We start from the raw sequence: 27559 nt of genomic DNA, 5'->3' as shown, positions 1-27559 counted from the left end.
CTGGTAAGATGATACTTCTGTGTTTAAGCCAGATCTGTTTGTTTTGCTCTTCAGACTAATCGCCAGATCAGACTCAATGAGCTGCTGAAGGAGCACTCAAGCACAGCCAACCTCATCGTCATGTAAGCCCATTTTTGTGTCTGTGTGTGCATGTGTTTGTGTATGAGGTGCCCTAATTTCTTGGACCTCTGGCAGCGTGAAATTGTGAAATTGTCCAGGTGTGTCCGTCAGTGAGGATCCGTCAATGAATAAATCAGGAGGCCATGTAAATGGAGATGCCAACGTGCTCTTCTGCACACCACGAAAAACGAGCTTTCCATTTCATCACCATCCCTCTGCCTTCCTCTTTCTTCCCTCCTGTTGGTATGATGGTGTCACAAATGTTGGTTGTGCTGCAGTGTGCCCTGCTGACACCGTACTTTTGCTTTCAATTGAAGAAAGGTCCCAAAGAGCAAAAACGAGCTTAAGAAGTTTGTGTTTAATGTGGACCGGTTTCTACTTTTTCCACCTATGTCAGCATAATTCATCAGACTGTTTATTGTACCAAGTTGAGGGAAAGAGAGGTGTTTGTAATGCACCTGAAGACAGCTTATACAGCAGCTGAGGCATTACAAACTCGCCTGCATCCTCAGTTGTGAAAACTGCACTGAACTGCATAAGCCTGTGAGGTCTGGCAGGGACATTCGAAGAGCTGGAAAACACAGGATGTTATGAAATATTGATTATACAACTTGTGAATTGAGATGCAGGGAGGCAAGTGGAGACTCCAGGATAGAGGGACATGGAAACTCCCAATCAGGGATGGAAGCATCTAGAATGTCTGGATGATCGCTGGAGCAATGTGGAAACTAGTTGTGGAGTGGAAGGACCTTGAACCTTTATATCTGAGGTGGAGGAGCCTGAAACTTCTGATCTGGATTGGAGGGATCTGCACTGCTGGGACCATGGATCTGGATCAAGGCTGGGCAGGGAAACTCTGGATCCAGGGTGGAGCAAACTGGAAACCTCATTTGTAGGTTGCAAGGGCCTCGGAACTAAAGGTGAAGGGAGGATGAATCTGGAAACTTTGGATCTGGGCTGATGAAACCCTGAAACCGGGCTTCTCAAGACTGTGGAGAGAAGTACAGTACAGTACAGTACAGTTACAGCTGAAGGATCCAAACATGCTCTGGGATGAACGGATCTGACACCTCTGAGTTGGCTCTGAAATTCTCGATCCAGAATGAAAAAATCTAGGAACCCTGAGTCTTGAGTATCGAGAGGGACTGATATTTCTGGAAGTCGGTGGAGGAAAATTATATCAAACCTGGAGATTTGGCTTAGGAATGTGTGAACTTGTCTATATTTCTGTAGTCTATATTTCAAAATCTATATTTCTATCACGATCGCATTTTGCTTTAGTAAATTTGTAAAATTACAGACCCAGTTTTTTTATACTTGATCTAAAAACGTTTAAGCCTTGATGTTTTAACTCAACGAGCTGCTCTGAGGATGGCCACTGATAATTGCTTTTCTCCGTTACGATCTATTATTCATGCTGACTTTTTGTCTGTGCAGGAGCATGCCCTTGGCCAGGAAGGGAACAGTATCCAGCGCTCTCTACATGGCCTGGCTCGAGGCTCTGTCCAAGGACCTGCCACCCATCCTCCTGGTGCGCGGCAACCACCAGAGCGTCCTCACCTTCTACTCTTAAACGTACACAAGTAGAAGAAAACTACAAGTGATTTACACTTACATCCACCTGCTGCCTCTGGGAGCAGACTCACATACACATCCCAGTTCCAGTCCCAACTTAAAAGGTGCACCACATGTGCTACTAATGACGGTAGAAAACACAGCCATTACTGAGAATAATGATGATAATATTAATAATGATGAAGGAATTTATGTTGCTTGAGATATGTACTCTCCCCCCACAAGTGGAGAAAATGGGGAGGGGCTGTAAAGTTTCCCAGCTGGTGTGTCCCCGCTCCGTTTTATTTCATTTATCACGAAACAGAGGCCGGAGCTCCTGTCTCTGACAGTTTCCTCACAAACGAACAGTTTCATTTTGAAGTTGATTTCTTTCTGGCTTGAAAGCAGTTGTGCACAGCGTTCACATCATTGTTAATATTGCTATTATTATTGGGATTATCTTGATGTCATAATTCTTAGGTTAATTGGTTCATCCTTTCTGTTAGTGATGCAGCAATAATCACCCTGTTTTTTTTTTTTTCCTCAAGTATTGGGAGAGAACCATGCAGAATGCTTTGCAAAACCTTATAAAGCCTTATGGATGTGCCTTCCAGTTGAATCAGATTAAATTATTGATCTCTCTCCAGATTGATAATAATACCTATATATTGATGGATAATACTTACTTTTATTAGCGGGTATTAAATGTGATTCATAATTAGCTGGAGAATTGTATTTATGCGAGTGGATTGCAAGAATTTAGTGAAGGGTGTCCACTTGATTGCATGAAGACTTTCTCTATCATTTCTCTTAATCAATTTGTTCTTTTGGCCTTGGTGTATTTACTTCTATCCACCTTTTTGAGTCTTCCTTTTTAACATTGTTGAATAAATGGATATATTTCTTAGTGTACTACTTGGTTACTGAATACAAGACACAATTTAGCGTCGACTGGGACAGTTGAGCAGCACATGAAAATGTTTTTTCTGCAGTTCTTACATTTAATATCTACAGATCATATGTTGTGTGTGATACATTCATAGAGTTGGAGAAACTTCATTTCTGACGAGCCTTGTCAGCTGAGAAGACCAGCTGTCCCGTATAGCTGCTAGTTAGCTCAAACAAGGGTTTTTCTTTTCTTTCAACCACGACCTCTTTTGTTTTCTGTTTTCACGTGTGATTCCTCTCCTGTAAAGAAACTGCTCCACCCTCTCACGACTTACTTAATACCTTGCCTTAATGCTAGAACTAACGATTGTCACGATTTCCTTTTCTCTTATAAGCCATACTGGCTGGACGATTGAGTTCCTCTCGTGGGTAAATGCAGATATAGCTAGCACTCCATTAGTGATGTGTGAAGAGAATACCTAGTCGGTCCTCTTAGGAAGTATTCTCCATTGTGAGTATGTATATACATTGAATTTAGTTTCCATTTCGAGCTCCATCAGTCTGTCACAGTGCTTGCTGTAGGCTTGGAAAGTACTGAATCATAGACTTTTTTTTTTTTTTGTCTTTGTCTTGTGGCTGGTGTTGCACCGCTCTGCCACAGACAATAGCACTGAACATATTCCACTTTGTCATTCTTTGCGCTACACTAGACTAGAGTTTTGCACTCATGCATGCCTGTCTGGCTGCTTGTCCGCCATCCTGTTGTATAATGGACTGCTAGCTTCCCATTCCCACGAGGCCTAAATGGGTAACTTGTTTATGTGACTGCTGGGCTGAATTAATTAATGCCATGCAAGTTTTAAAATAGGGAGACTTGCCAGTAGGCGGGATGGATTAGAATGTGTCAAGGTGGGTGAAGATATACCTCTATGCACATGAGCTCGTTGCGTTGTGATTAAAAGCCCGTTCACTCCTTCATGTGAGACGTTCACCTCAGTTCATTTTCCGGGGACACTGTACAGACGTCCCTTATAGCTTTCTTTTCAAACTAGGGGAGTTTTTGTCTTCGAGGGCAGTGAGATCATTCGATGCGGAGCCTCTCTCTTTAAAGGTACCGTGGCTCCAAGCAGACAGCTACTGGGTACTGGAAGACAAACTTTTTAGATTTGAAAACTGCCGCAAAGCTACTGGATCAAAACAGGGTTGTGTTTTTTTTTTTTTTTTCTTCTTCTTCTTCTTCTTCTTCTTTTTCTTTTTTTTGTAACGTTCTTCTTTTGCCTTGTCTTCCCCAAGAAACGGTTTATAGGCTACCATTTCGATCATTCTCTCCATCGATTCTGTCCTTGTACTGTATGCAATTTCAAAAAGAGGAATGTGACATGATGCTTAGGTTAGCTGAATGTAAAGCTGACGAACACTACCAGTAGGAATTAGCATATACATAGCCTATTTTTTGTTTTGACATCCTGATTTCTATGAACTGTTTTTTGTTTTATTTTGTTTATTTTGTTTATTTTTTTTATTATTTATTTTTATTTTTTTAATTTTGGGTTTTTTTGGCCATGTTTTCACATGTTACAACTGCTCAAATTCCAGTCCCACATATTACAAAAAAAAAAAGGTCACAGAGCAGTGTGATGTGTTTCAGGTTCAGTGTACTATTACCATCCATACAACTGCATCCCATCACTCTGTCCTTCATCTAGAGAATGTGTACGGCAACATTTTTATATACATCTATGCGTGTGTATGGGTTTGTGTGTGTGTATATATGCACACAGTATACACACATTATGTATATGTATACACACATGCACACTAGTGTATTAAATACCTTTCTTTAGAGTATGTGTAAAGCATGTAATGGGTGGGGGAATAGTAAATCTTTTCAGAAGGTACAGTTAAACTAGGATCTGCACTCACCCTCCGTTACTGTTGCAAAACAACATTACAAACAAGAACACGGGTTACTCTATATTTGTACATTTAAAAAACTATATATACTTAAGTATATAAACATACATATATATATATATATATATAACTGTATACAATACAATACAACTCGGAGGGGATCTTTTGTCTTTGATATGTCACATTAAATGAAAAAAACCTTGCTATTGATATGTCAAAAACCAAATAATGTGTGTTTGTGTGTTGTTTTTCCTCATTAATGTATTGATAAATAGGTTCAAAAGTTGTGTTGGCTGCAACTGGAGATACAGTAGCATCCTCCCAGCCTCTATTTAGCTGAACTGACACTACTACTGTGCTGTTAAAGAAACCAAATGTCCCTTGTACTCGTGTCATCCACTATGCCATGTTCCAGACATCTTCATTTTGTATGTATTTTTAGCCAAAGCCCCCCCTTCCTCTGCAAACTCCCATCTATCATGAGTTTGAGCCATGATGGGAAGACGGAGAAAAAGCATAAAACTGGTCTGAGCAGCTCACCACTGTCAGACCTCCAGTTCACACTGCAAGACTAACCTGTAAATAAACCTAGTCTATTGGCATAAATTAAGGGAGTGGAATATTAATGTTAAAATGAATTATGGAGAAAGATATATTTATTTTAGTTTAGAGTATTCTCCATTTTTTTTTCTTTATATTTTGGTTTTGAATTTAAGTTAATTTGCATGTTGATTTCTTTCTTCTTTTTTTTTTTTTTTTTACCTCTGATTTCATGGAATTGTCTTTTTGTTTCTCTCTTTTTTCAGTCTGTACATTTCTATCTTTTAAATGCCTTTTGAAGAAAAGCTATGATGACAAAAGCAGTTCAAACCCGTTTTCTCCTGCTTTCACACAAAAGTGGATGGAATCTACCCAGCCGGTTGAAACAGTAATGTTTTGATATACTGTACTGTTAACCGTCACAGATATGTTTTTTCTAACATTTTAACATTTATGATTACCAATACTTTGTACATCTTTTATTGCAATAAATAAATCAAATAAAAGAAATCAATTATCTTTGAAGTAAATGTGTCCTCTCTTGCCACCTCATTGTGAACCTCGGCTCTGGATCCTTACAGCTTGAGGGCAGCGGGGCTCTTCGTCATGGAAGGGGATTAATCTCAGAGTTGGGTTGGGCCATATCTTGAGTTTATATCGATATCGTCATATAAGACCAGATATCGTCTAAGATTTTGGATATGGTAATATTGTGATAGGGCATAACTGTTGTTTTCCTGGTTTTAAAGGCTGCATTACATAAACAGATCCAATTTTCTGGATTTATGAGACTGTTTTAGCTTTTCTTTGTCTCTACCTGCTTGGTCATCATATCCACATTATTAATGATTGTTCATCAGACATCTGACAGCATATTTTGTGAAAGCACCAATAGCCATCCCTACAACACTATTGAAGTATTAGGTCAAGAATATTGTGATATTTGATTTTGTCCATATTGTCCAGCCCTTCCTCAGAATTCTGAGATGAAAGTCAAAATTCAGAGAAAAAAAAATATGAATTCTGACTTTGATCGCTGAATTCTGGGGGGAAAAAAGTCAGAATCTCAAAATTCTGAGATTATTCAGCACTAAAGTCTTGCTTTCCCATCTTAAAAGCTCATCTGTCGAGAACAACAGGAGATGACATCACCTGCCACCAAAGACCAGGCGTACTCTTCCTCACCACTAGGGGTCAGGCTTCACACAGAGTTGGGTTTGGGGTTTAGTTACTCTTTAAGAAAATTAAATGTCTCAGTGTAACTGTGTCTTATAGCTAACTCAGTGGTTTTCAAAGTAGGGTCCAGGGACCCAGTAGGGTCCTTGAGGGTCTTCCAGTGGGTCCTCAGCAGAATTAAGAAATGACTCTTAATATTTTCCATATTCTCAACTTATCCGTAATTTTTTTTCTTTTCTTTTTTTTTTAAATTGTAAAAAATATTTTGCCAATACATTTTCTTGTAAATTTTTACAAACTATTGCACATTTTTGGGCCAGTTCTAGATAATTTACTTGTCACCCCTTTCCCATGTGTTTAGTAGAAATCAAGTGAATTTGTTTTCAAATTCAGATGGGTTTCAAAGGGTTTGTAAACACATACACATACACAAAAAAATGTGATATAAACCTCTTGACCTCTTTAACCTCTTGATTTATTCTTACATTAAAAAAAAAACTATTACTCTATCTTTTCAATTGCATTTCATCCCCTTCAGTTTTGAGAAGATGGCTAGAGCTTTTTGATGCCGGTGAGCCAGACTCTCTGTTCGCCCCACCAGTCAGGAAGAATGGCCATGTGTGTCTGTTTACTGAAGCTCCTCCACCTTCGCTGTACTGCGCACATCCAAGTGGTTTTCTGTGTTTGATCAGAAATCTGATCATTATCAGACTGAAGCTGAAGAGCCTGACCGACCTGAGACAGCCTCTGCATGCCCACTTGGTTTCCAGGAATTTAAACAGTAACTAATGTGCCATAACTAACTGTACATCACACAGCCTTACAGGAAAGTTCATGTCCTCCTGTCCACCTCATGGAGGAGATGGACTGGAAACAGTTTTAGTCGATTTCTAAAGTATAGATACTCCTGGTCAAATATTACTCCGCTACAAGGGAAGTTGCTCAGTCAAATTTTTTACCTGAGTTAAGCTATTAGATTACTTGCTTTTAAAAATACTTGAACATATAAATATATATTCTTTTCCTACATGAGAGACATCTGGGCCACGAGCTAAGATTAAATCTAAAGTGTTGCCGCTGGAATGAGTGGATAGATTGACGTATTGGTGAAAGCCAAAAGTACTAGTGACTGTAAAAGCTTTATTATGGTAACAAAGTCCTTTAGTCTCCAGGGAGCTGCAAAGCTTGGGGAAGTCCATCGAGTTTTACAAATGCATAACTTCTTAAGCAAAAAATAAACCCTCTAATTTATAACTGCATGAGGTGTTAATGGGCTCTGAGGCGGTTTCCGACCTTTGCCTCTTGCTAAAGTCTGCCACTTCACACCACCAGTGTGAAATGACAGTGTGTGTGTGTGTGTGTGTGTGTGTGTGTGTGTTGGTCATGCGTTTATACTGAGCAACATGGAGGACATAATGGTTCCTCAGGCTGGAAGAGGTCCACTGATAAATATCTTTGTTTTTGCCTCGAGTAGTGTTGATGATGGAAGAAGCGCAAATTGTGAGGGAGGGGTGTGTGTTCATGTGGCACTAGAGGAGAGTTCACGGTGGCACCAACACTGTGCTCCTGCGTGCTTCTGGTAGCATGTCTGCACTCATCACATTTCTTGTCCAGTCGATATTAAAGTTGACATTTTGTCCCAAAAGTGGCACTACTAGAAACATCATAAAGCTCACCAGTATCAAGAGAAATCCTCCTTTGGGAAATATTCTGCACTAACCAACTATCATGCTTACATTTTATGATATCTTTTGTGCAAAGATGTCAAGGGTCTTGCTCAGGGACAGACAGAAACACAAGAAGAACAGTGTGATAAACTCATGGCAGCTAGAGGAGGATGGGTGTACAGCTGGATTGAGTTATAAATCAAATTTTAATTGGGGATTCAAAACAACACCTAGATACATGTATAAAATGTCAGTTCAGACATATTGTTTGGTTTCATGAATTCACATTAATAAAGCCTGCAGTACAAAATTAACATAGGACACAATCCCAGTGACTATGTTCACATTTTATCATCCAACAGGGGTCGCTGTGACGCCTTCTTCACCAAACAGTCAAGAAGTTACTTTTTGTGTGTGTGCGTGTGTGTGTTTTGGTGGCCAATGTTGTGGTTGTTTCCTTTGCATTTTTCCCATTTTCAACATTTTAGAGAAAATTCAGCTTCACAGATACGAAACCCTGAATAATGTACATCAAGACTTTGTTTTTATTAAAATGGACATATTTACATTTTGAAAGAAATCAGTTCATACTATACAGACTCATTATCAAAACTATCAATGTTAGAAAATTACATACTATTAAAAAAATCACATACTATTAAAAAATCCAGGCCATATTGGTAAGCAGTTGGTGGTTAACAGTCATCAAAGAATTTTCAAACAAGTAAACCTAGAATTACTCCAAACATACAAAATAGTTATACATAGTTACACAAACACAATATATTTGTAGGGATTCTTAATATTTGTGGTAATGTTATCTCCTTAAATTTGTTATTGTGTATCCTGCCCTGCCAGCCAATACTTCCCCCCAGGCCTTAATAATGTAAATATATAACTAACTAAACAAATGTCTCTGTATCAGAGAGTGTGAATGAGATTTTCCAATTTTTTTTAGCCCAGGCTTCCTGTTAAGATTCTAAATAAAACATTATCATCAGTTACATTAAGTTTTGAATGACAGCAGTGGATGGATCATTTTGGATAGATGTAGATATCAGTAAACACCGTCATATCTTCAAAAAACAAACAAAAAACATAAACTGGCCATGCCACTTGACAAATATTTTTGTCATGTTTTTGTTGAGCTTTTAATCTCCCTTTTGAGCACCTGAGTTCAGGGTCCGCCTCCTCCACTGTCTACAGATGGATCTTTCCGGAGACAATGTCCTCGTACAGAGACGGGGTGAGGGCCGTGTAGTCCCTCTGAGAGACATCCAGGAAGTACAGAGGCTCCTTGACGACCTCAGGGTTAAAACCCTCCTGCACCAGCTTCCCCTTTTGCTGCTTGAAGGTCTCCGTCACATCTATAGACGTCTGAGGATAAAAGGAGGGAGAGAGGACAGGAAATGTATCTCCATGTGGTCCGTGTTACTGACGAGGTAAAGTAACAGTTCAGCTAAAACAACATTTAACCCATAAAACATCTTGACCGTAAGGTGACACACACAGTTTTAAACCAAAAGTTGGAACTTTTCCCCCGTTCTTCAATAAACTTTGAGAGATTCTCAGTCAGTTCTTCAAAATACATTTACAAAATTTACAAAATTTACAAAAATACACATTCCAAACTATAATAATAACCATTGATGGTGTTGATACCCTTTTTCTTTTGATGAAATTTAAGGTCCAGCAAATAACCAATCTCGTTAAGGTCTTTTTTTGTAGATCAACATTTGTGAATAACTAAAAATTAACTAAATCATGACATTTACAATAATTGGCTCCTTATATTAAAAGTATATTATTTCATCTTTCAAAGTAAAGACTTAAATTATGATTTTAACTTTGGAAATGGCCCAGCATTTCAAAATCACAGTACAACTGAAAAAAACAGATGAGTGAGTGACTCTTTTTTTTTTTTTTTTACAAACGGTGCCGCTCACAAGACATGACACAAAGAGTATGTTGTTATATATATGTTATGAAAATTCTTTAAGTGAATTTCTCTGGCCTTGCTGGGGCCAGGAAGTGTCTTCCCTTCTTGTAAATTCAGGCAGGCGAGAGGTAACAATGCTACGACCCTACAACCCAGAATTATGACCAAAATCTTACAAACTACTCACTTATTATAAAATCTTATTATAAAATCATGACAACAAAATGTGTTCTGAGGTTACAAAGCCACAGGGTTCCTGTGCACCTGAATGACGTCATGTGTGCTGTACCTGTATTCTGAGAAACCACGGCCAGGCATATGCAGGAAATCTTTTCACCAGGTGGCTGTAGAGTTTTGCACCGTTTAATTTGTGATCCGGCTTCAGGACGATCGCCGCCATGCCCGCTCGACCCTCATGTCCTGTTGACAGAGTGGAACAAGGCGCCGCCGGGATAATACGTTGTGTCAGAGTTACATGAACAAAAGGAAACAAAAAAATGAGCCTCTTGCTATTGCATTCTCTCATCATAATTTTTCTGATAATATATGTGTGTATGGAGTCGTCTGGGTCACTTTGTCATGTTCTGGTCCCTCAGCAGGATATGATTCAGAGCTTAGAGAGAAATTAGTCAAAAGTTACAAGAAATGACCACAAAATTCCCAACAAAATACCGAAAAAAACATTTATTATTTGGTAATTTCTTTGCTATCAGACAACAATGATCGCAAAATTAGCAAGGGAAGAGAAAGGGGGGAAAAAGCTACAAAAAACATCTTGTCAAAGGCAGACTGCACTCAGATGCCTCTCACAAGCTTTTTTAATTGGAGTGAAATTTAACTTTTTTCCCCCTCATTTTACTGAGGACCCCCTGGAAGACCCTCATGGGCTCTTGGGGGGCCCCAGACCCCACTCTGAAAACCACTGACCTGGGTCACCCCAAGCTGATAATTTACCACAAACCTGGTACAGCGACTCCGTAGACATTGACCTCCTGGATGAATTCCAGGTTACCCAAAATGTCAGAGACTTCTGTGGTGGCGACATTCTCTCCTTTCCACCTATAAAACACAGATTCAGATGCAGTTAAAGTTTGTCCTTCACCTTTACAAGTACAGGTCACCTGTGGCCAACCACGTGTCTCTCCACCAGAAAATAGGAAAACTAATGTGAATGACTTTATTACAGTGATGGAATAAAGGTGGGAAGAAAGGTTGAAGTCTCTGAAAGTTCATTTTCATATCATAGTGGAATGAATGGAAATGGCTGGATTTAAGGGAGGAAAAACGATATGGGAATTCTAAAATACCACTTCTTGCTTTGGGAAAAGGTTAGCAGACATGTCAAGTTCATACATTTTGTAGGTATTATGCTAAACATGCAAAATTATGACCGCTTTACAGACATCGCTCTTCTCCAAAAGTATGTTTTCTTTCATTCATCCATTCTCATTCGCTTCAAAAATCCAAAAACTACTGAGAAATAAGGTATTATATTATTATCTTACATCCAGAAACATTCTAGCAAGCTTTAGGGCCATGTTTTCATTTTGTCATGATTTCCACCATTTACTAGACTCATCAGAGGAACAACAGATGCAGTGAGCAATATGAAGGGCACATTTAAAGATGATAACATGCGGGGGAGGTCTGATGACGTTTCGGGAAAAAAGCATGGAAGCAAATCAAAACCACTCGCTATCCTCTGTGGGAAAACGAAGCAGCAGCACAGCTCGCTGAACAATCCTGCATCATTACTTTGGCACCTCTCGCCATGCCAAACCCACAGGACACGCAAACAAACAGTGTCATTGTGTGCCTGAACGCTCCCTGAGCATTCGCCTGATTACAAGCAATTGATCCGCTAACATGCCTGTTTGGTCCTTTCTTTCCTTGTCACGGTAATGACATCGCAGAAAAGCGGCCCTGAAAACAGAGGCCAGTTGGAAAACATGGAGTCAGGCACTGGGGTGAGATGGATGGATTGGAAAAGTGGATCTAGTTGACCTTGTATGAACTCATGTTGGCTGCATTTCTTACCTGCTCCAAGACGCTTTTGGATCTAAGTGTGCAGAAGTATTTTCTGACTTTGTATTTGAATTCCTAGCAGGGCAAGATCAGCGATGGTTGAGTCAGTCTTTAAAGGAACGAATAGGATGGTATTTGTAGGTGTGTGTGTGTGTGTGTGTGTGTGTGTGTGTGTGTGTGTGTGTTGCTCTTGACCACCAAGCTTTTACATATTCTGTCTTGGTCCTGCCAAGGCTGAGAGAGAGGGTTTAAGAGAGCTGTTTGTGAGGATTGAGCGGGCCTGCAAGCTCATTCAGCGGCACAGTGGGAAGCATCAACAGGCTTCAGGGGAAAGACAACATGGCTGTCAACATTATGGATCCCTGCAATCAATCACTGAGCAGCGCTTTAGCAGACCCCACAGGATAAAATAATATTATACTGCCATTCAGTAACAAAATGAAAACAGTTTTGTGAATTCTGCTGTTAATAATAGCACAAGGAAATATATTACCAACCAAATGATAGGGAATAATGTATATATATTTGTGCCAAAAATTATATTCCACACACTAGCCTACTGAAGGTTTTACAAACAGTATGCCAGGGCTATTCAATTACAAATTCAGTTGGGCCAGATTTTTAACCGAGACCTTAAGCTGGGCCAGACATTTTCCAGACATTTAAAACGGCGGTTTTCATTGTCAATTTTTCATTTAAGGGTTGAAAAAGACATACTTTTGAGCCGCTAGCATCAGTAACTTTCAAAACAACGCGCTGCAGTGTAAGTTGGTTGTGTGTTGCTAGGCAACGTGAAGTGTTGCATTCACTTTCTGAACTACTGCAGAGTTCATTCTCGCGAATGTTTTTCTCTGCTTTTTTGGTTGAACCACGAGCTGGGCCACTCGGGAATTGCTTCTGGGCCGCATGTGGCCCGCGGGCCGCCAATTGAATAGGCCTGCAGTATGCTATTAATGGTTTCTAAAGGCCGGGGCCTATACTGTTATAATGACTTTTATCAGTTTAATTTGTTTGCCCGCTGCTTGTTTATCCCACTGTGCTTACATAGCAGGATCTCAGCTGTACAGTCTAATACAGTTCAGAGCAACAACTCTGCTGCAAATTCTACCTTTTATGAAAGTTTATAATGTTCAGTTTTTGTTGACATTGTGCAGAATGTGTCAATTTAATTCTGTGTTTATTATTGAGGTTGTAGTTTGCAGAGGTCTTGTACTGGAATAGATTATACTGAGAGGTGTTTCTGATTTTTTGCCCTCCCTATTTATATACATGAGGGGGGACAGAATAGTAGAAACACCTCTCAATAAAATGCAGTCCAGTACAACAGCAGCACTAACTATGAGCTCAATGCCAAACAGAGGATTGAATGAACACCTCTGTTACTGTGACAACAAGAAAACCTGAGCATTATAGGCATGAGAAAAGTAAACCTTATGGCAAAACAGTTGTGCTGGATTGTATTGGATTGTGCAGGTGGACCTGATAAAGTGGCCACTGAGTGTATATAACATCTCCAATAATATGAAGTAGACCTATCTTACCCATCATAGATTAATTTTATATCACAGTACCTGAGGGTAATGGTCTGGTGACCTGTCCAGGCTGTTTCTCTGCTTTATGCCTATACATGCTGACCAAAGCTCCAGTATTTTCCCCTGATTAAGCCAGTATGGAAGATGGATAAATGGACAGACAGATGTACCTGAAGGTGTCTCCAATACGGTCGCGGAAGTAGAGGAAGTCCCTGTGGTCACGGAGCAGGAGGTCTCCGGTGTTGAAGTAGACATCGCCCTCCTTGAACACATCCCTGAGGAGCTTCTTCTCAGACTGCACTTTGTTACCAGCATAGCCCAGGAACTGGTTCATCACTGACAGTGGAGCCACCAGGATGCCAGTCTCTCCTGCAACACATGAAGCACATCCAGTCTGCACACCATCTCTACCTCCCTCTCCCAGCACAATTCAGATATGCACTACAGACTGAAACATGCTCACGCTGATGAACTTGGACATGTGATGCTCATCATCATCATCATCACTTTACCTGTCTGTGCTGGTGTACATCTCCCAGAGTCTGTTCGGATCGGCTCATATGTTTGGGGATCACATTTCAAGAGTTCAAAAGGCGCAGCGAGCTGAGAGGAAAATAAAACAAAATCATTACATCACTGCGGGCCCAAGCCTTCCACTATTAAACCTTTAAAGCCACCATAGATTGGTTTTATAAAATGATAACTTTGTTGGGGGTTCAGTGGAAAATGAAAAGAAAAAAAAAATGTCAGCACTATATGGGTATTTGACCAATTGCGTTTTCTTCATCCTGTTTTTCATATTATATTGTTTTTATTATGGTTGAAGCAACAAGTTGGTTACATGTGAAAGTTGATTATTTTATTAACCCCCTGAACCCCTTTAAATTTCCACTTAGCTTCCAAGTTAGAAAAAACACATCATTATTCTGTGTCTTCTGGTTGCAAAGCTCCATCACACTTACACTGAGTGAAATATTCAAACCCAAGATGCCTGTTTTTTTTTGGCTGCAACATTACATGAAACAGAAAATATCTAGCTGTGTTGTGCATCACTTTATACATATTTTCCTGCAGTTTAGCGTGATGTACTTAGTATCTTCGGAAATGTTGGGATCACCACTGAAATTTGAAATAACATTTGAAAGTTTGAACAAAGCTCAGCCGTGCAGCAGTGACAAAAGTGTAGCACACCAAACATCTGTTCACAGACACTGGATACACTAAAATGTGGTATAAGACAACATTTCTAGTTGGGTTTTGAGTTTTGTTGTGCACTTTTGCTGGCCCCGAGGAACACTGTGTGAATGTTTTCTTCCTGACCTTGTTAAAATAGCTCGCCCTCCCAATCGGTCCAATCTCCTCAGTGTAGTTGAGGAAGCCGATGCTGGCCTCGGTCAAGCCGTAACCCTCCCTTATCCTGATATTCCCAAAGCGTTTGGCAAACTCTTGCCACACATCTGACCTGAGACCACTTCCTGCTGCAAGACGAACACTGTGGGTTTTCTCCTCTGGAACCTGGAACGAGGCCAATACTTGGATTAACACACATCGATAACAGAACCAACATTTTCAATATTCAGCAGTAAAAAAAATCATTCATGGAAGAAAAGCGCCTGGAGTTAACATCACTCTGTCAGGTTTCAAGTAAGCAGGAAGTAGAACAGAACTGAAACACTGGGTTCCAGGACTACATTTCCCATTCATTTTTCCCATGAATAATTTGATCATTACAAGGACCACACCACTGATTTTAAATCTTTGGCCTATTTACCACAATTTACTCACATTTTACATTGCAACAAACCATTTTGCAATTTATGTGGGGCTTTCAAAACATATAATCAAAATCCCTCCATTTTCAAATTTGAATTTTGGGCTAAAACAGCCACCTTATAATGTTCTGCTTCTGTGGCTGATAAAGACATCACAATTCATAAACCACAGAACCAATGATCAGCTGTGCAAAGCAAACTTTTCCTCTGGGACTACTTTCCAGCAGAGGGATCATATCACTTCGCCCAATTTCAAGTCATCAGAACATAACAGTGCAGCTGCTTTTAGGAAAACTAGCTTTATTACAGTGATGGAAAACTGGAGTGAAGAAAGTGTGAAGTCTCTGAAAGTTCATTTTCATATTGAAGTGGCATGAATGGAAAAATATAGCTGGATTAAAGGGAGGAAAAATGATATGGGAAAAGATTTGCAGAAACGTATATTACAGTATGGCCCTTTTAAATTTTAAACAGTGTAAGGTCTTTTCAATTGTGAAAGGACTATATACTGCATATGTATCATGTTTTTTAAGTTCTGTGTGAAATACTACAATACCCATGAACCTACATGTGAATGTTTGGTAACAAGACCAAACCAAAGTAACGTTAGAAAGCAACCTGAAGAGCTGATTGGAGCTGCTCTACTATGGCTTCTTGTGCGTGTATGTGTGTATTTTTCTATTAATGTATTGCGGTAGGTTTGTTATTCATCCCATAGCTGCTTGATCTCAAAGCTGTGTTGGATTTTTCTGAAATGTGCTATACCGAGAAGATGAATAGGAAATTGAACTCCATAAGCAGGGCCAGTGAAAATAGCACATGGACATATTTCAGCTGATTGAGAAACCAGGACACATGAAATGGGATCATGGCAGAATAGCAAGAGAAATAAGAGCATATATAAACCGAGTCATACTGTAGCATGAGCAGAAACTGCTCTCAGTCTTACCGTGGGCTGGTTGACCAGGTATCGACAGAGCTCTCCTATGTATTGGAACACAGTGACATTGTATTTCACACAGTCCTTCCAAAACTGACTGGCAGAGAACTTCTTTTTTAACACACATGTTGCACCTGTGATCCAAAAGGATAGCCAAAAAAAAAAAAGAGTAAAAAGAAAAGAGAAAAGAAAAAGGTAAAGAATATTTTAGACCAGCTTAAAACAACATACTGCAAAAATTAATTTCACTTGTTTAATTTTGAATGTATTTCAAGTATATTAGTGACAGTTCTCATACCTTATATATGTAACTAAGTGTTACTACAATTAATTCATAGCCACTATAATTAGTTATTTAAATAAAGCCTCTGGTTTGGGCTAGGGCAGGTTCTTTTTACTAGTTTTTGTTGAACTAGAGTGTGAGGACAAAAGGATATCCATGGTTTGCTGCAGCCCCTACCTAGGAAAATTATTTCCTTTACTTTTTCAGAAACTGTGTTAAAATTCATCAAGGTCTTATGGTGCCATATTATTTTCTCTCTGCTGTCATCACTCTGTGGGAGAGCCCAGACAGGTGGAAGACAAACTCAAGGCCAGAGAGTCTAACAGGTACCCAGCAACCCTGGAGGCTGCTGAAATAAAGGTTGGGCCTGTCATTGCCACACAAAACAAATCACATTGTTGTTGTTGATGTTGTTTAGCTGAAATGGTGACTCAGCAGGAAATGGCATTGCTCTGTAGTATAACAGTACATGGGCTGTGGTGTTAGGACGGGATGGGACTGCCCTGTGTGACAGCAGCAGCTCTACCTGACAACCAATTTAACACCTGTCCAAGTTACAAGCACCTTATTCACAGTTAATCTGAATGCACTCGAAATACTCAATTAGGATTTAGAAACATGTAATGTTTCACAGTCAGCTCTTTGCTGACTCTTAATGTGAATTCAGTGCACATATACAGAACAAATACACCACAGGAAGACTTTTAATCACCTCCCATGGATTGTCAGATAGTTGAGTTGACTGACTGTGTAACTCACCACTATTTAACTGTGCAATAATTTATACCTGTGTGACTTTACAATAATTCAACAGTGTAATACCCCTGTGCATATATGGTTTATACAGGTATACTTTTTACATATGCTCAATATCTATTTCTGTATTAGTTGTTGTAATATTTTTGTAGGATTAATGCACATACTTAGACATAATGTGCATGCTTTTTTTTACATTTCTAAGGCACATTTTTTTTTATATTTCTTATTCCTTTTCTATTTTTTATCATTTAATTTTTCTCTTGAGGATTTGAGCAGCTGCAGCTGAAGTATTTCTGATTCTGATTCTGATTCCAATATGCATATTGCACTACAACACAGTGTATTCAAATATCACATAACACTAATTGTGTTGAAAATGTGGAAAAAATAGCATTCACATGACATAGATTTGACTTAGTGGAGCAGGATAGTGACATAGTGACTAAGGAGACAAGGTGACATGAGTGGCTCCATTCTATTACATATCACTGATTTATTACCAAGCTGTAAGCATCCTCCGATTCCCAGTAAGGAGGCTGACATGTGGTAAAGAGGAAGAGCGATGTAGACGTTGTCATCAGATCTGGCTCCACAAAACTCCAGGAAGGCCATACTCATAATGGCTTTCAGATGACCAACACGAGCCGCCTTAGAAACGCCTGGAAAAGGAGAGATTTAGTCACTCAGACAGCACGGTGAAATCTGCCACAGTCTTTACACAAATCCATTTAAATGTGCACCACATATGTCCATTTATTTATTTATTTTAAAAATGCATTCTCTGGGGGGCACGCCACTGAGCCCTGAGTCCTCATCGCAGTGTCCTAAACAACAACTTACTCTGTGAGATGAGCATACCTCTTTCACTTACTGGCAGAATCTCAACAATTAAAAGTATTTTACCATCAATTAATTATCTTTTATAAATGACTCTTTTCAAACCCAAAGAAACCGGGTTTGAATCCCTTGACTCAGTCATACTCAAATTTTGCTGGAAGAATAACAAAATCAACTACTACTACTACTACTACTACTACAAAAAAAAAAAAAAAAAAAAAAAAGAATCAAAGACATCTAGCTGCATTCAACTGCTTAGCAGCTCAACTAAAACAGCCAGTGGATTAATAACAACCAATCAGAAACTCATAAACTGATACTGAACAATCATTTTGCAATCGTTTTGTTTTGATTCAGTAACACTCCCATCCTAAAACATAACTGTTTTGAATATCAATAACAACAACTCTGACAGCCCATGTACTATGAATTATCTACATTTTACACCACAACAAACTATTTTGCAAATCACGCAGAGATATCTATGATTTCACAACATAAAATCAAAATCCATTTTCAAATTTTGCCAGCATTCATAAACCACAGAGCTGATTTGATGAGCTGATTTGGCTGTGTAAAGCAAATGTTTCTCCAGGAACTATTTCCCAGCGGAGGGACCGTATCACTCCGCCTAACTTCATGTCATCAAAACACAACAGTGCTGCTGCTTTTAGGAAAACTAATGTGGACGACTTTATTACGGTGATGTAATACTGGTGTGAGGAAAGTTTGAAGTCTCTGAAAGTTCATTTTCATATTGAAGTGGAATGAATGGAAACCACTGGCTGGAAAAAAAGGCAGGAATAATGATATGGGAGTTCTAAAATATGACTGTTATGGTCTTTTAAGCATGGCTAAGGACTGAAGCAGCAGCACAGTACCAGTGGTGCCTGAGGTAAAGATGAAGAGGAAGTTGGACATGATGTCAGCTTTGGGCAGGTCAGACAACGGTTCTCCAGACATCTGCTCCATCTTATCCAACAAGCTGCTGCACGCCTCATATGGCGATCTGTCATCCACCACCCACACAGAGATGTTGTTGTCCTTCAGGCTAGGCAGCAGGTCCTCTAGCAAATTTGCCAAATCTGTGCAAGACGGGGATAAAAAAGATTGATTGAGTTATGGGTTATTACTCTGTCACTTCATCAAACAGTATTCAAGCCAGTGGAGCAGACTGTAAAGAAGGAGCACACAGGAGAAAACTTCAGTGGGAGGCTTTGCTTGATCATTTACAAACCATAACACTGAACATATAGGATAGCGGTCGGTGTAATCATATCTACAGATCCAGGCTTACAGATACCATGCCTGTACATATATATGAACTGTACATGATGAGGTGAGGCATGGCTAAATGATACTTTGCTCCCTGTCATACATGCCTCATATCAATAAAATTGATAACATTGAATGTAATCACTGTATGGTATGTGCTTTCCCATACTGAATCACTGATAATACTGAATTTGTGCTCACCAACTGGATGTGTCATCTGGTATTCTGTCATGCACACCAGCTAACAAATCCACAAAGCATTTAAACCGTTCAAATAACCCTTACTTGAAATCGCAATATGGGCCAAGTGCAATATCGAATTGTAATTTCCAGATGTAAGAAAAGAAGCTTGGTTGGAACAGACTCAGATTTTCACGGCATAATTATCATAGCCGAAAGAAATAATAATGAGAATGTTATTGTTGCGATACCTAGCCAGCAGCAAATTTGAAATATGAAGATGATGAAGATGAAAAATGATGCAAGCAGTCAAAACTCAATATCATCTTTGTTTATTGAGCATTTTGTCTGTTTTTGGCAAGTGATCAGGAGTTCAGGGAGGCAGAAAGGAAGTCTGTAGCCGTAACTGTACAGAAGTGTGCAAAAAGAACAATTGCAGTTTTTATTATTGAAAAGGCAATATGATGCAATAGGCAGCACTAATCAGTACTCATGATGTGGTATCTTGTTCTCTGTCTAATAAGGGCTGATCTGGGTTTTGGAAAGTAACACAACAGTAATTAGTAATGTGACTATTTTTCAGAGAGTCAAGCGGTTAGTAAAGTTATGCGATTTCAACTTGTAGAAGGTAATGAGTAACTACTTAATTATTAACACTGTGTTTCTGCAAAACCAACACATTTGTAGCACAAAAATGTGTTGATTTCGCTCAAACACCACATTAGTCAGTGTCAAGTGTTGTAAGCATGCTCATTTTTTTGCATGTTAACTACACTCTGTACACAAAAATGTGTGGACAACATGTTATTGAAGACATCAATTTCACACAGTTTTGGGCTATCTGGCCATTTGTCCAATTTAAATCATTCTGTGAGCATGTATTAGTTTTACAGTTTGACATTTTAGTCCTGTAATTCATTTTGCAATATATGATCAGATTTAGTCTCTGAGTCCCATATAGGAAGAGTTTTGTTGCTGTTAATATAATATGATATTGTAGAGCTGAGAGATGACATTGGTCTGTGATAAGATAGGCACTGATATGATAAGAAAGCTTAATTATTCTCTAACTGATTTAAGGGGGATAATTTCATAATTTCAAGAGAATTAGGCTGCAGTGACTTTAAATTGTTCCTCATTTTGCTAGGAAAAGGTTCCAGTGATCCTCCCAGAGATACCCCTGGGAGGATCACTGGAACCTGTTTAAAGAGCCCTGGACCCCTTCAGGGACCGTCTTCACGGCTATGTCGTCCCCCAAAATCCACGGTAACCCCAAAGTCCTTGAAAGGGAAAGGGGTCTCTGAGAGTCTGCCAGTGGTCCTCAGCTGAATGAGGAACACTTTGATTCCACTGTAATTTCAGTCACAAGAAAATGTTATGAAGCAGAAAATGTATTTTTCTTGCTTCTTTCTGGTTTTATCTCACCAAAATTTGTCAGAGCTCAACAATGTAGCCATTTTAAACCTGAGCAAATTCTGTTAATTTCATTCAAAAACAAATGCAAAAGCAAATTCACTTGATTTCACTTGAAACATGGGAGAGAGGCAATTAGAAAATTGGTAAAAAAAAAAAAAAAAAAAAAAAAAAAAAATTACCAGAACTTTAAGGGGGAAAAAACAGTGAAGAAAAAAATTTAACAAATAAACACTGGCAAATTAATTGATGACAATATTTAAATTAAAAAAAATGTTTTGGAGGAGCTATACTAAAAAACTTAAAAAACAACAGAATGTATATTTTAAAAAATTAGAAGAAAACTATTTCTAATTACTAAAACGATGCATTAAATCGTCAGATCAGTGATGCTGGATCCACGTCATGTTTGCTGCGTTCAAAGACAGCACACCAGCCACAATATGAGGGACCTTATGGGGCAAAAACACTGCTGGGGGCCCTTTGCTGAGTGACAGTCAACCTGGGGGTCTTGAGCATGAAGAAGATTAAAACGCATGGATCATGGTATGTATTAAGCAAATCGACAAATAACGTTTTCTGTAATGTATACGGCCTGGGAGAGGCGACACATCCATCATGCTGTGAACGCTGGCCGGGCCCAGCTTGATAAGTGACGGTAAGGCGGAGGCGGTTCGGGCCGGTGCACGGCAGAACCGCCTCCGGTCGCGGTGTAAATACCTGCGCCGACCACCAGCGTGTCGGCCCCGCAGCTCTGCAGACAGTGGAGGAGGGACTGAGATTTGATGTTGAAGTTGAGGAAGGCGACCTCACAGCCGAGCTTACAGAGGCCAAACCAGACACAGATAAAGTCAGGCTCGTTGCACATCAGCAGGGCAACGACGTCTCCTTTCCTCAAAGCCCCCTCGGCCCGGAACACTTTAGCAAAGCGGGTACTTCTCCTGTCCACATCCCGGTAAGTCAAAGTCTGCTCCTCGAAGACTATGAAGGGTTTGTTGGGGCTCTTCCTGGCGTGGTAGAGAAGGTAGTCGAGGTATGTTATGATTCCCTTTTGCATACGAGATTTCAGCGCCTTTCCGTACCTCCGGAGTTTCAAGTAATACATGAGATCCTCCCAAAAGAAGGGGTACGCTGTCCTTTGGTAGAGAAGAAGGGCCAGGAGTCCTGCTGAAACACTAGTAAGTAGCCATGTTATCATCTTTAAGCAGGACGGGGACTGCTGCTTTACTCCAAAACTTTTAACTGGCAGGCTGCAATTGCGCATGCCCTTGGAAAACCTGCGGTTAACATGAGGGCCACTTATTATGCAATTTTACAGGGGCATGTGAGCAGCCAATGAGCTATGCATGTTATGTATGCCAGAGGGGAAAAAAAACACTGAGATGGGCTGTGTAGAGGAAAATAAAAAGACACAAAGGGAGGAAGTGTGAGGCTAAATACTGAAGTAGATGGTAAACAATAAGAGTGAAATGTCAGAGGAACAAAGGGATGCAGTTTTTGATGAAGATGGTTTAATTAATGCCATTAAAATATTGCACATAGTGCCATATGATCTACAGCACACTCAATATTATATTGTATTGTGTTTTATTAGATGACATTATGATTTTAATTGATCTTTGGAAGAGGATCAGGGGCACAGAAATGAAAAATTGAGTTCAGAGATTAAAGTCATAATTTTTGATTGATTGATTCAAATGAAAGAAAAATATAATGTGCTATAGCGGCTCAGTGGTTAGCACTGATTGGTCGCCTCACAGCAGCGAGGTCCTGGGTTTGAGCCCGGGTCCCTGGCCCTCTCTGTGTGGACTTCTCCCTGTGTTTGCGTGGCTTTCCTCCAGCAGTCCATGGACATGTAAGTCAGGTGAACTGCCTGTAGGTGTGAATGTGTGTGTGTGTGTGGGTGAGTGTGTTTGTCGGCCTGTGTCTTCTCCCTGTGATTGATTGACGATGTGCCCAAGGTGTCTCCCTGCCTTCTGTCCTACACATGCTGGGATAAGCTCCAGTCCCTTCATGACCCTTCATTAGGATACGCGAGTATAGAAATCATATAGATTAGTATATAGGCTGCATGCTTGTTTTTTGGGATGGTTTCACTGGCAAAATATTCAGTGATTTCGAATGATTGGCCCATTTACAGTACTATAGTTTACCCATATTTTACATTGCAGCAAACCATTTTGCAAATTCTTTGGGGGTACTAAATATTTCACAACATATAATTAAAATCCCTCCATTTTCAAATTTGAATTTTTAGTTGAAGCTCCCACTTATAATGTTCTGCTGCTGCAGCTAATAAAGACATCCGTTTTTCCACAGGGACTATTTTTCAGCAGAGGGATCGTATCACTCTGCCCAGTTTCAAGTCATCAAAACACAACAGTGCTGCTGCTTTTAGGAAAACTAATGTGCATGACTTTATTATGGTGATGGAATACTGGTGTGAAGAAAGTTTGAAGTCTCTGAAAGTTCATTTTCATATCGTATTGGAATGAATGGAAACCAGTAGCTGGGTGTGAAATATGACTGCTCGCTTTGGGAAAAGACTTGAGGTTGTTCCCCAGCCATACAGCGAAGATTTAATCCCAGTCATATACCTGTTGAGCAAGACACTTAACACCGACCTTTACCTGCCCCAGACAGGCTGACCCTGCAGTCACACCAGCAAATACACACTACCATCACTACCACACTACCATTTTCCCACTCTTCCATCATTGATTTATTGATTTTTCTCACCTTTACGGGACATTGTTGATTTAAAAAACTATGATTTTCCACTGTTAAACTTTCAACTACCATTTATCACTGTTATTTTTGCCTCTGACATTTTTATGGCTACTTTGCACCCAGCCCAGCATGTACTCCTGGAATTCCCAACTTTTTTTTCCCTATGTGTTTGTTTCTGGCCCCAAAGTCTTGACAACAAAAGAGGACTTTGGGTTTTCAGGACACCAAGGGAGAATTTGTTGGCAGCTACTGAATAATGTTTGAAGCTGCACCAGTAGCAGACGTGCACTTGACGGTGTTGGATTAAATTTCATAGATATGAACAAAGTTGCTGTCTGGTAACACAGAGGGCTGGGTAGTGTGCCCTGAGGGACACCTGGCTGGAGAGATTACTCATGAGCTTTTCTTGGACTTAATTTAATGATTACCAACAGAGGTTGCTGAGTTTGAGGTCCAGGTCTCTCAGTTCAAACTTGAGGCCATTGTTTCATGTTTTGTTCCAAGCTTCTTTCATAGTTAAAAAAAAAGCTCTTTCTTAAAGAGAAATTATTCTCATATGCAGAGAAGCAATAAAAATGTCATATAGAGAGAGAGAGTTGCTCTAAACCCGGGGTTTTTGAAGTGGGGCCCCTTGGTGATCCCCAGTGGGGGCCCCCATGTGTCCTCGAGGTCCTCAGGTCCTCTGCCTCTCGGATGTGAATGGCTTAGCATGTTTATTTGTGTGAAGATGTGTTTTGTGTGTCTCTGCTTGCTGCTGCGGGGCAGAAATTCATTGCTGAGGTGAAGTTTTCAAGTTTTTCTGTGACATCTCTCTGATATTTTCTGGGTTTTGTTATGATGTTTGCTTGTAGTTGGTGGGAAAATGAAGCGAGTGCCAAAGAAAACAGGATGTGCAGAGGGAAAACAGGATGTTAGAAATGGTTAAGTCCACATTGTTTGAAATCAGTACAGTGCCATTGTGGTTTGTGGTTTGTGTTTCAGGCTGCTTCAACTTATTTGTATTTTTATGCCCATCATGGGTCATTTCCTGATGTTTTTTTTTTAGCCTTCGCTCTATTTGGCATGGTGAAAAGTATCTCTATTCTTTTATAACAGAGCAGGCAGCCATCAGTAAGCCACTGCCTGAGAAGTAAAATGTTGCAGCTGACATGCTTTTAAAAGTCATATTCATCTGTAAGCAACACATCTCATCACTCTGTTTCAAAGTTTATTACCTCATTCAAGAAGATGAGCTGCATGCATGGGCATAGATGTAGGATGAGATGTTAATAATAGCATGTAAAAAAAAAAACAAAACATGAGGTGACATGTTAAAATCACAGCGTGCTACTATTTGAGCATCAGAAACTGCCCATATCTGTTTGTGAAACCTACGTCCTACAGGCTTTTGAGTTGGTCAAAGTGTGACTGCATGTTATTGTTCTGCTCTAAATCCCAGTGATACCATGAAAGACAAGCTTACGTCAAACTGTGAGCAGCAGAGGCGAAGAAAAACCCCTCAAGGTCAGTGTTTGTCCTCAGGATGCTCCTTTGTCAGGACACGCCGACGGTTCAGCAGCGCCAGGCTGCTCTGTTGCCATCATCACTCTGTGGTCCAGCCTGGGTGTGTCTCAGTTTTTCAACGGTTTTTGTGTGATTGTTACTCTTCATTTTGCTTTTTCTTCGTCTTTCCTCTTTTGTCTTTCCTCTTGTTCCTAAAAGAATGTTTTTAATCACTTCTGCACAAATGTATGATCACTTCTTTCTGTGTTCGAATCATCGCATTTTATTATGTTTCGTTATTGCTTTTTTTCCTAATGACACATCATAAAACAGTGTTGCCCAAAATGCTTTAGCAACCTGGCTACAGCAGTTTGGTACTATGACAAAGACGTTTGATAATAACATGTAGGTTTTCAAATGTTTTCATGCTTTGGACCCCAAGCTGACTTTCAACAAATCAAGGATCCCTAAGAGGGATTTTGACCTGTAAGGACCCTTATATTTTGGTGTGTGTTCAGTATTTAAACACATTAAATATGACTTTGATCCAGCATCACTGATTGGATGTTTAAATACATTGTTTCTTTAATAATAAATAAAGTTTCTCGTAATTTTTTAAAGTATATATATTCTTAATAATTATTACTTGGTGTTTTTCCTCAATAACTTTATGGATTTTTGTATTTATTTTTGCTATGTTTTAAATTTTCCATTAGTGTTGTGCTGATTTACTAATCACCTTTTTTCCCATGTTTTTGGAGGAAAATGGGAGAATTTGCTCAGTTTTCAAAGGGGTAAGATGTTTAAATAAGTTGTTTAATGTCATACTTGAACACTGACAAACAGTGGTTAGATTAAACCATGAAGAAAAAAAACCTTAAAATTCTGCTTTCTGTTAATTTCTAGTAAATTAAATTACAATGAAATTAGACTCATTCCCATGTTGCTGAGGTCCTCCTGGAAGCCCCTCAGAGACCCCTCCAAAAAAATCACTGGACCCTAACTGTGACAGAGACAAACAATAACAGACTCACAACAGATAACCAACAACAGAGGGCAGAACAGGAGAACTATTTAAAATCATGGCTGAACGTCGTCCTTGTGCTGCTTGTGCTGTACCAACATGTCCTGCCACGTGTAATGTTGTGACTTAAACACATGGTGGCAGTGTGGGGCAGTCTATCAGAAGCTATAATCTGCATGCTGGTTGATAATTTTGCAAATATTCAGTGCAGGGGTATAGTCAGCATTTCCAAAGTGAGGGACATGAAATTTTCAGGTGTAATACTTTTCTTTTCTTCTTTTTTCTTTTTTTTTTTTTTTTTTAAATTAAAACAAATCAACAGGTTTTCTGTCACTGTTGAATTGTGTGAACATATTTAAAGAGCTTGAAAAGCATCTGACGCCTTTCACAAACATTTAGACAACTGTGACAAACTGGCCCAAAAACAAAAATATAAAACATAGTTGCCTTGAATTTTCATCCTATGCTCTTACTCTTCCTTCCTTTTAGCTGTTCTCTCCTTGTTCATGATTTTTTATTGTTTTACTGCTCTCTGTGTTTTTGTTGTTATTTTAGGTTTTTGTAGCACTTTGAGATTCTTTTATGAAAAGTGCTTTACAAATAAAATTTATTATTATTATTATTATTATTATTATCATCAGTATTATTATCATTATTATTATTAGGTGAAAGTGGATTTAAAAAAAAAAAAAAAAAAAAAAAAAAACTTCAATTAAAAAAAAAGCAAGAAAGAAAAAGCAAAACATCATATTGGCACCAATACTGTCTACAGTATATACCAAAAGTGCAGAAACCCTAATCCCATGGACTTAGCAAAATAGAGGCAAAAACATTACTAATGATGATAAGAATTTGAGCAGTTACACCAAAAGCAGTGTCCATTCATAACAGGTTGTTTCATCGAATTAAACATCTTAGTTATTTTGACTTGTGTGCTGATACCAGGTTACTGTGTAACCACTGTGGCGGCTGCCAACACATGCTCATCTGTATGCCCTGCAGATAACACAGAACAAACAGAACTTTTAGTTTGGCAACTTCAGAAATTACATTTTTATTTGAAAAAGAGCCAGTCGTTGGTATTGGTTTTGTTTAAGATGCTTGTTTCTAATATGTTAAAACTTGAATGGTGGTTGTGGATAAACCATAATGCAGTGTAACCTACTATAATGTGATGGATAAAAAATATATTACATTTTGTTATGCATTGAATGTTAATTGGGCGTTTTGTCACATGAATGGCCAATATGGTGTGTAACTCAAACTGAACTCAAACCTTGCAAAATAATCAGTGTCTGTGTATACTGGATGTAGGCAGATAAATTGAATTAGAGTCTGCAGACCTGAACAGCTGGAATTAACACAGTGTGACACCGTCATGTGACTGTTTTTTTTTTGTTTGTTTTTTTCCAAACTTGTCCTGTCCCAAACCATAATGAACTGACCCCAGTCCTGTGGACACTGATAACCCAGCCTGTTTTTAATCAGGCCAGCAGACTAGCAAATAAA

The 27559-nt window shown here is 39.3% G+C and overlaps 2 protein-coding genes across 3 annotated transcripts in view; one reads left to right on the top strand and one right to left on the bottom strand.

The window, feature by feature from the left end:
• The window catches only part of slc12a2 (solute carrier family 12 member 2), a 77278-nt gene extending 71745 nt beyond the window's left edge, over positions 1-5533 (top strand). For both annotated transcript variants that reach the window (XM_030064729.1, XM_030064727.1), the window contains 2 exons: positions 55-122; positions 1558-5533. In XM_030064729.1, the coding sequence (XP_029920589.1) occupies positions 55-122; positions 1558-1693 (204 nt within the window). In that variant the 3' untranslated portion in view covers positions 1694-5533. The remainder of the gene's footprint in view (positions 1-54; positions 123-1557) is intronic.
• A 2854-nt stretch (positions 5534-8387) lies between these two features.
• LOC115368566 (long-chain fatty acid transport protein 6) lies at positions 8388-22112 on the bottom strand. The gene is made up of 10 exons (XM_030064730.1): positions 21535-22112; positions 18828-19031; positions 17610-17768; positions 16077-16201; positions 14676-14870; positions 13868-13958; positions 13526-13724; positions 10760-10857; positions 10088-10218; positions 8388-9236 (listed from the first exon to the last, which is right to left on the bottom strand). The coding sequence occupies exons 1-10, from the start codon at positions 22076-22078 to the stop codon at positions 9060-9062; spliced, it is 1923 nt and encodes a 640-aa protein (XP_029920590.1). The 5' UTR covers positions 22079-22112; the 3' UTR covers positions 8388-9059.
• Between the last annotated feature and the right edge of the window lie 5447 nt (positions 22113-27559).

Source organism: Myripristis murdjan, chromosome 12 (assembly GCF_902150065.1).
Source record: "Myripristis murdjan chromosome 12, fMyrMur1.1, whole genome shotgun sequence".
In the NCBI taxonomy this organism is placed as follows: Eukaryota; Metazoa; Chordata; class Actinopteri; order Holocentriformes; family Holocentridae; genus Myripristis; species Myripristis murdjan.
The sequence above is the reverse complement of the archived record's forward strand: the minus strand, read 5'-3'. Positions and strand labels throughout refer to the sequence as shown.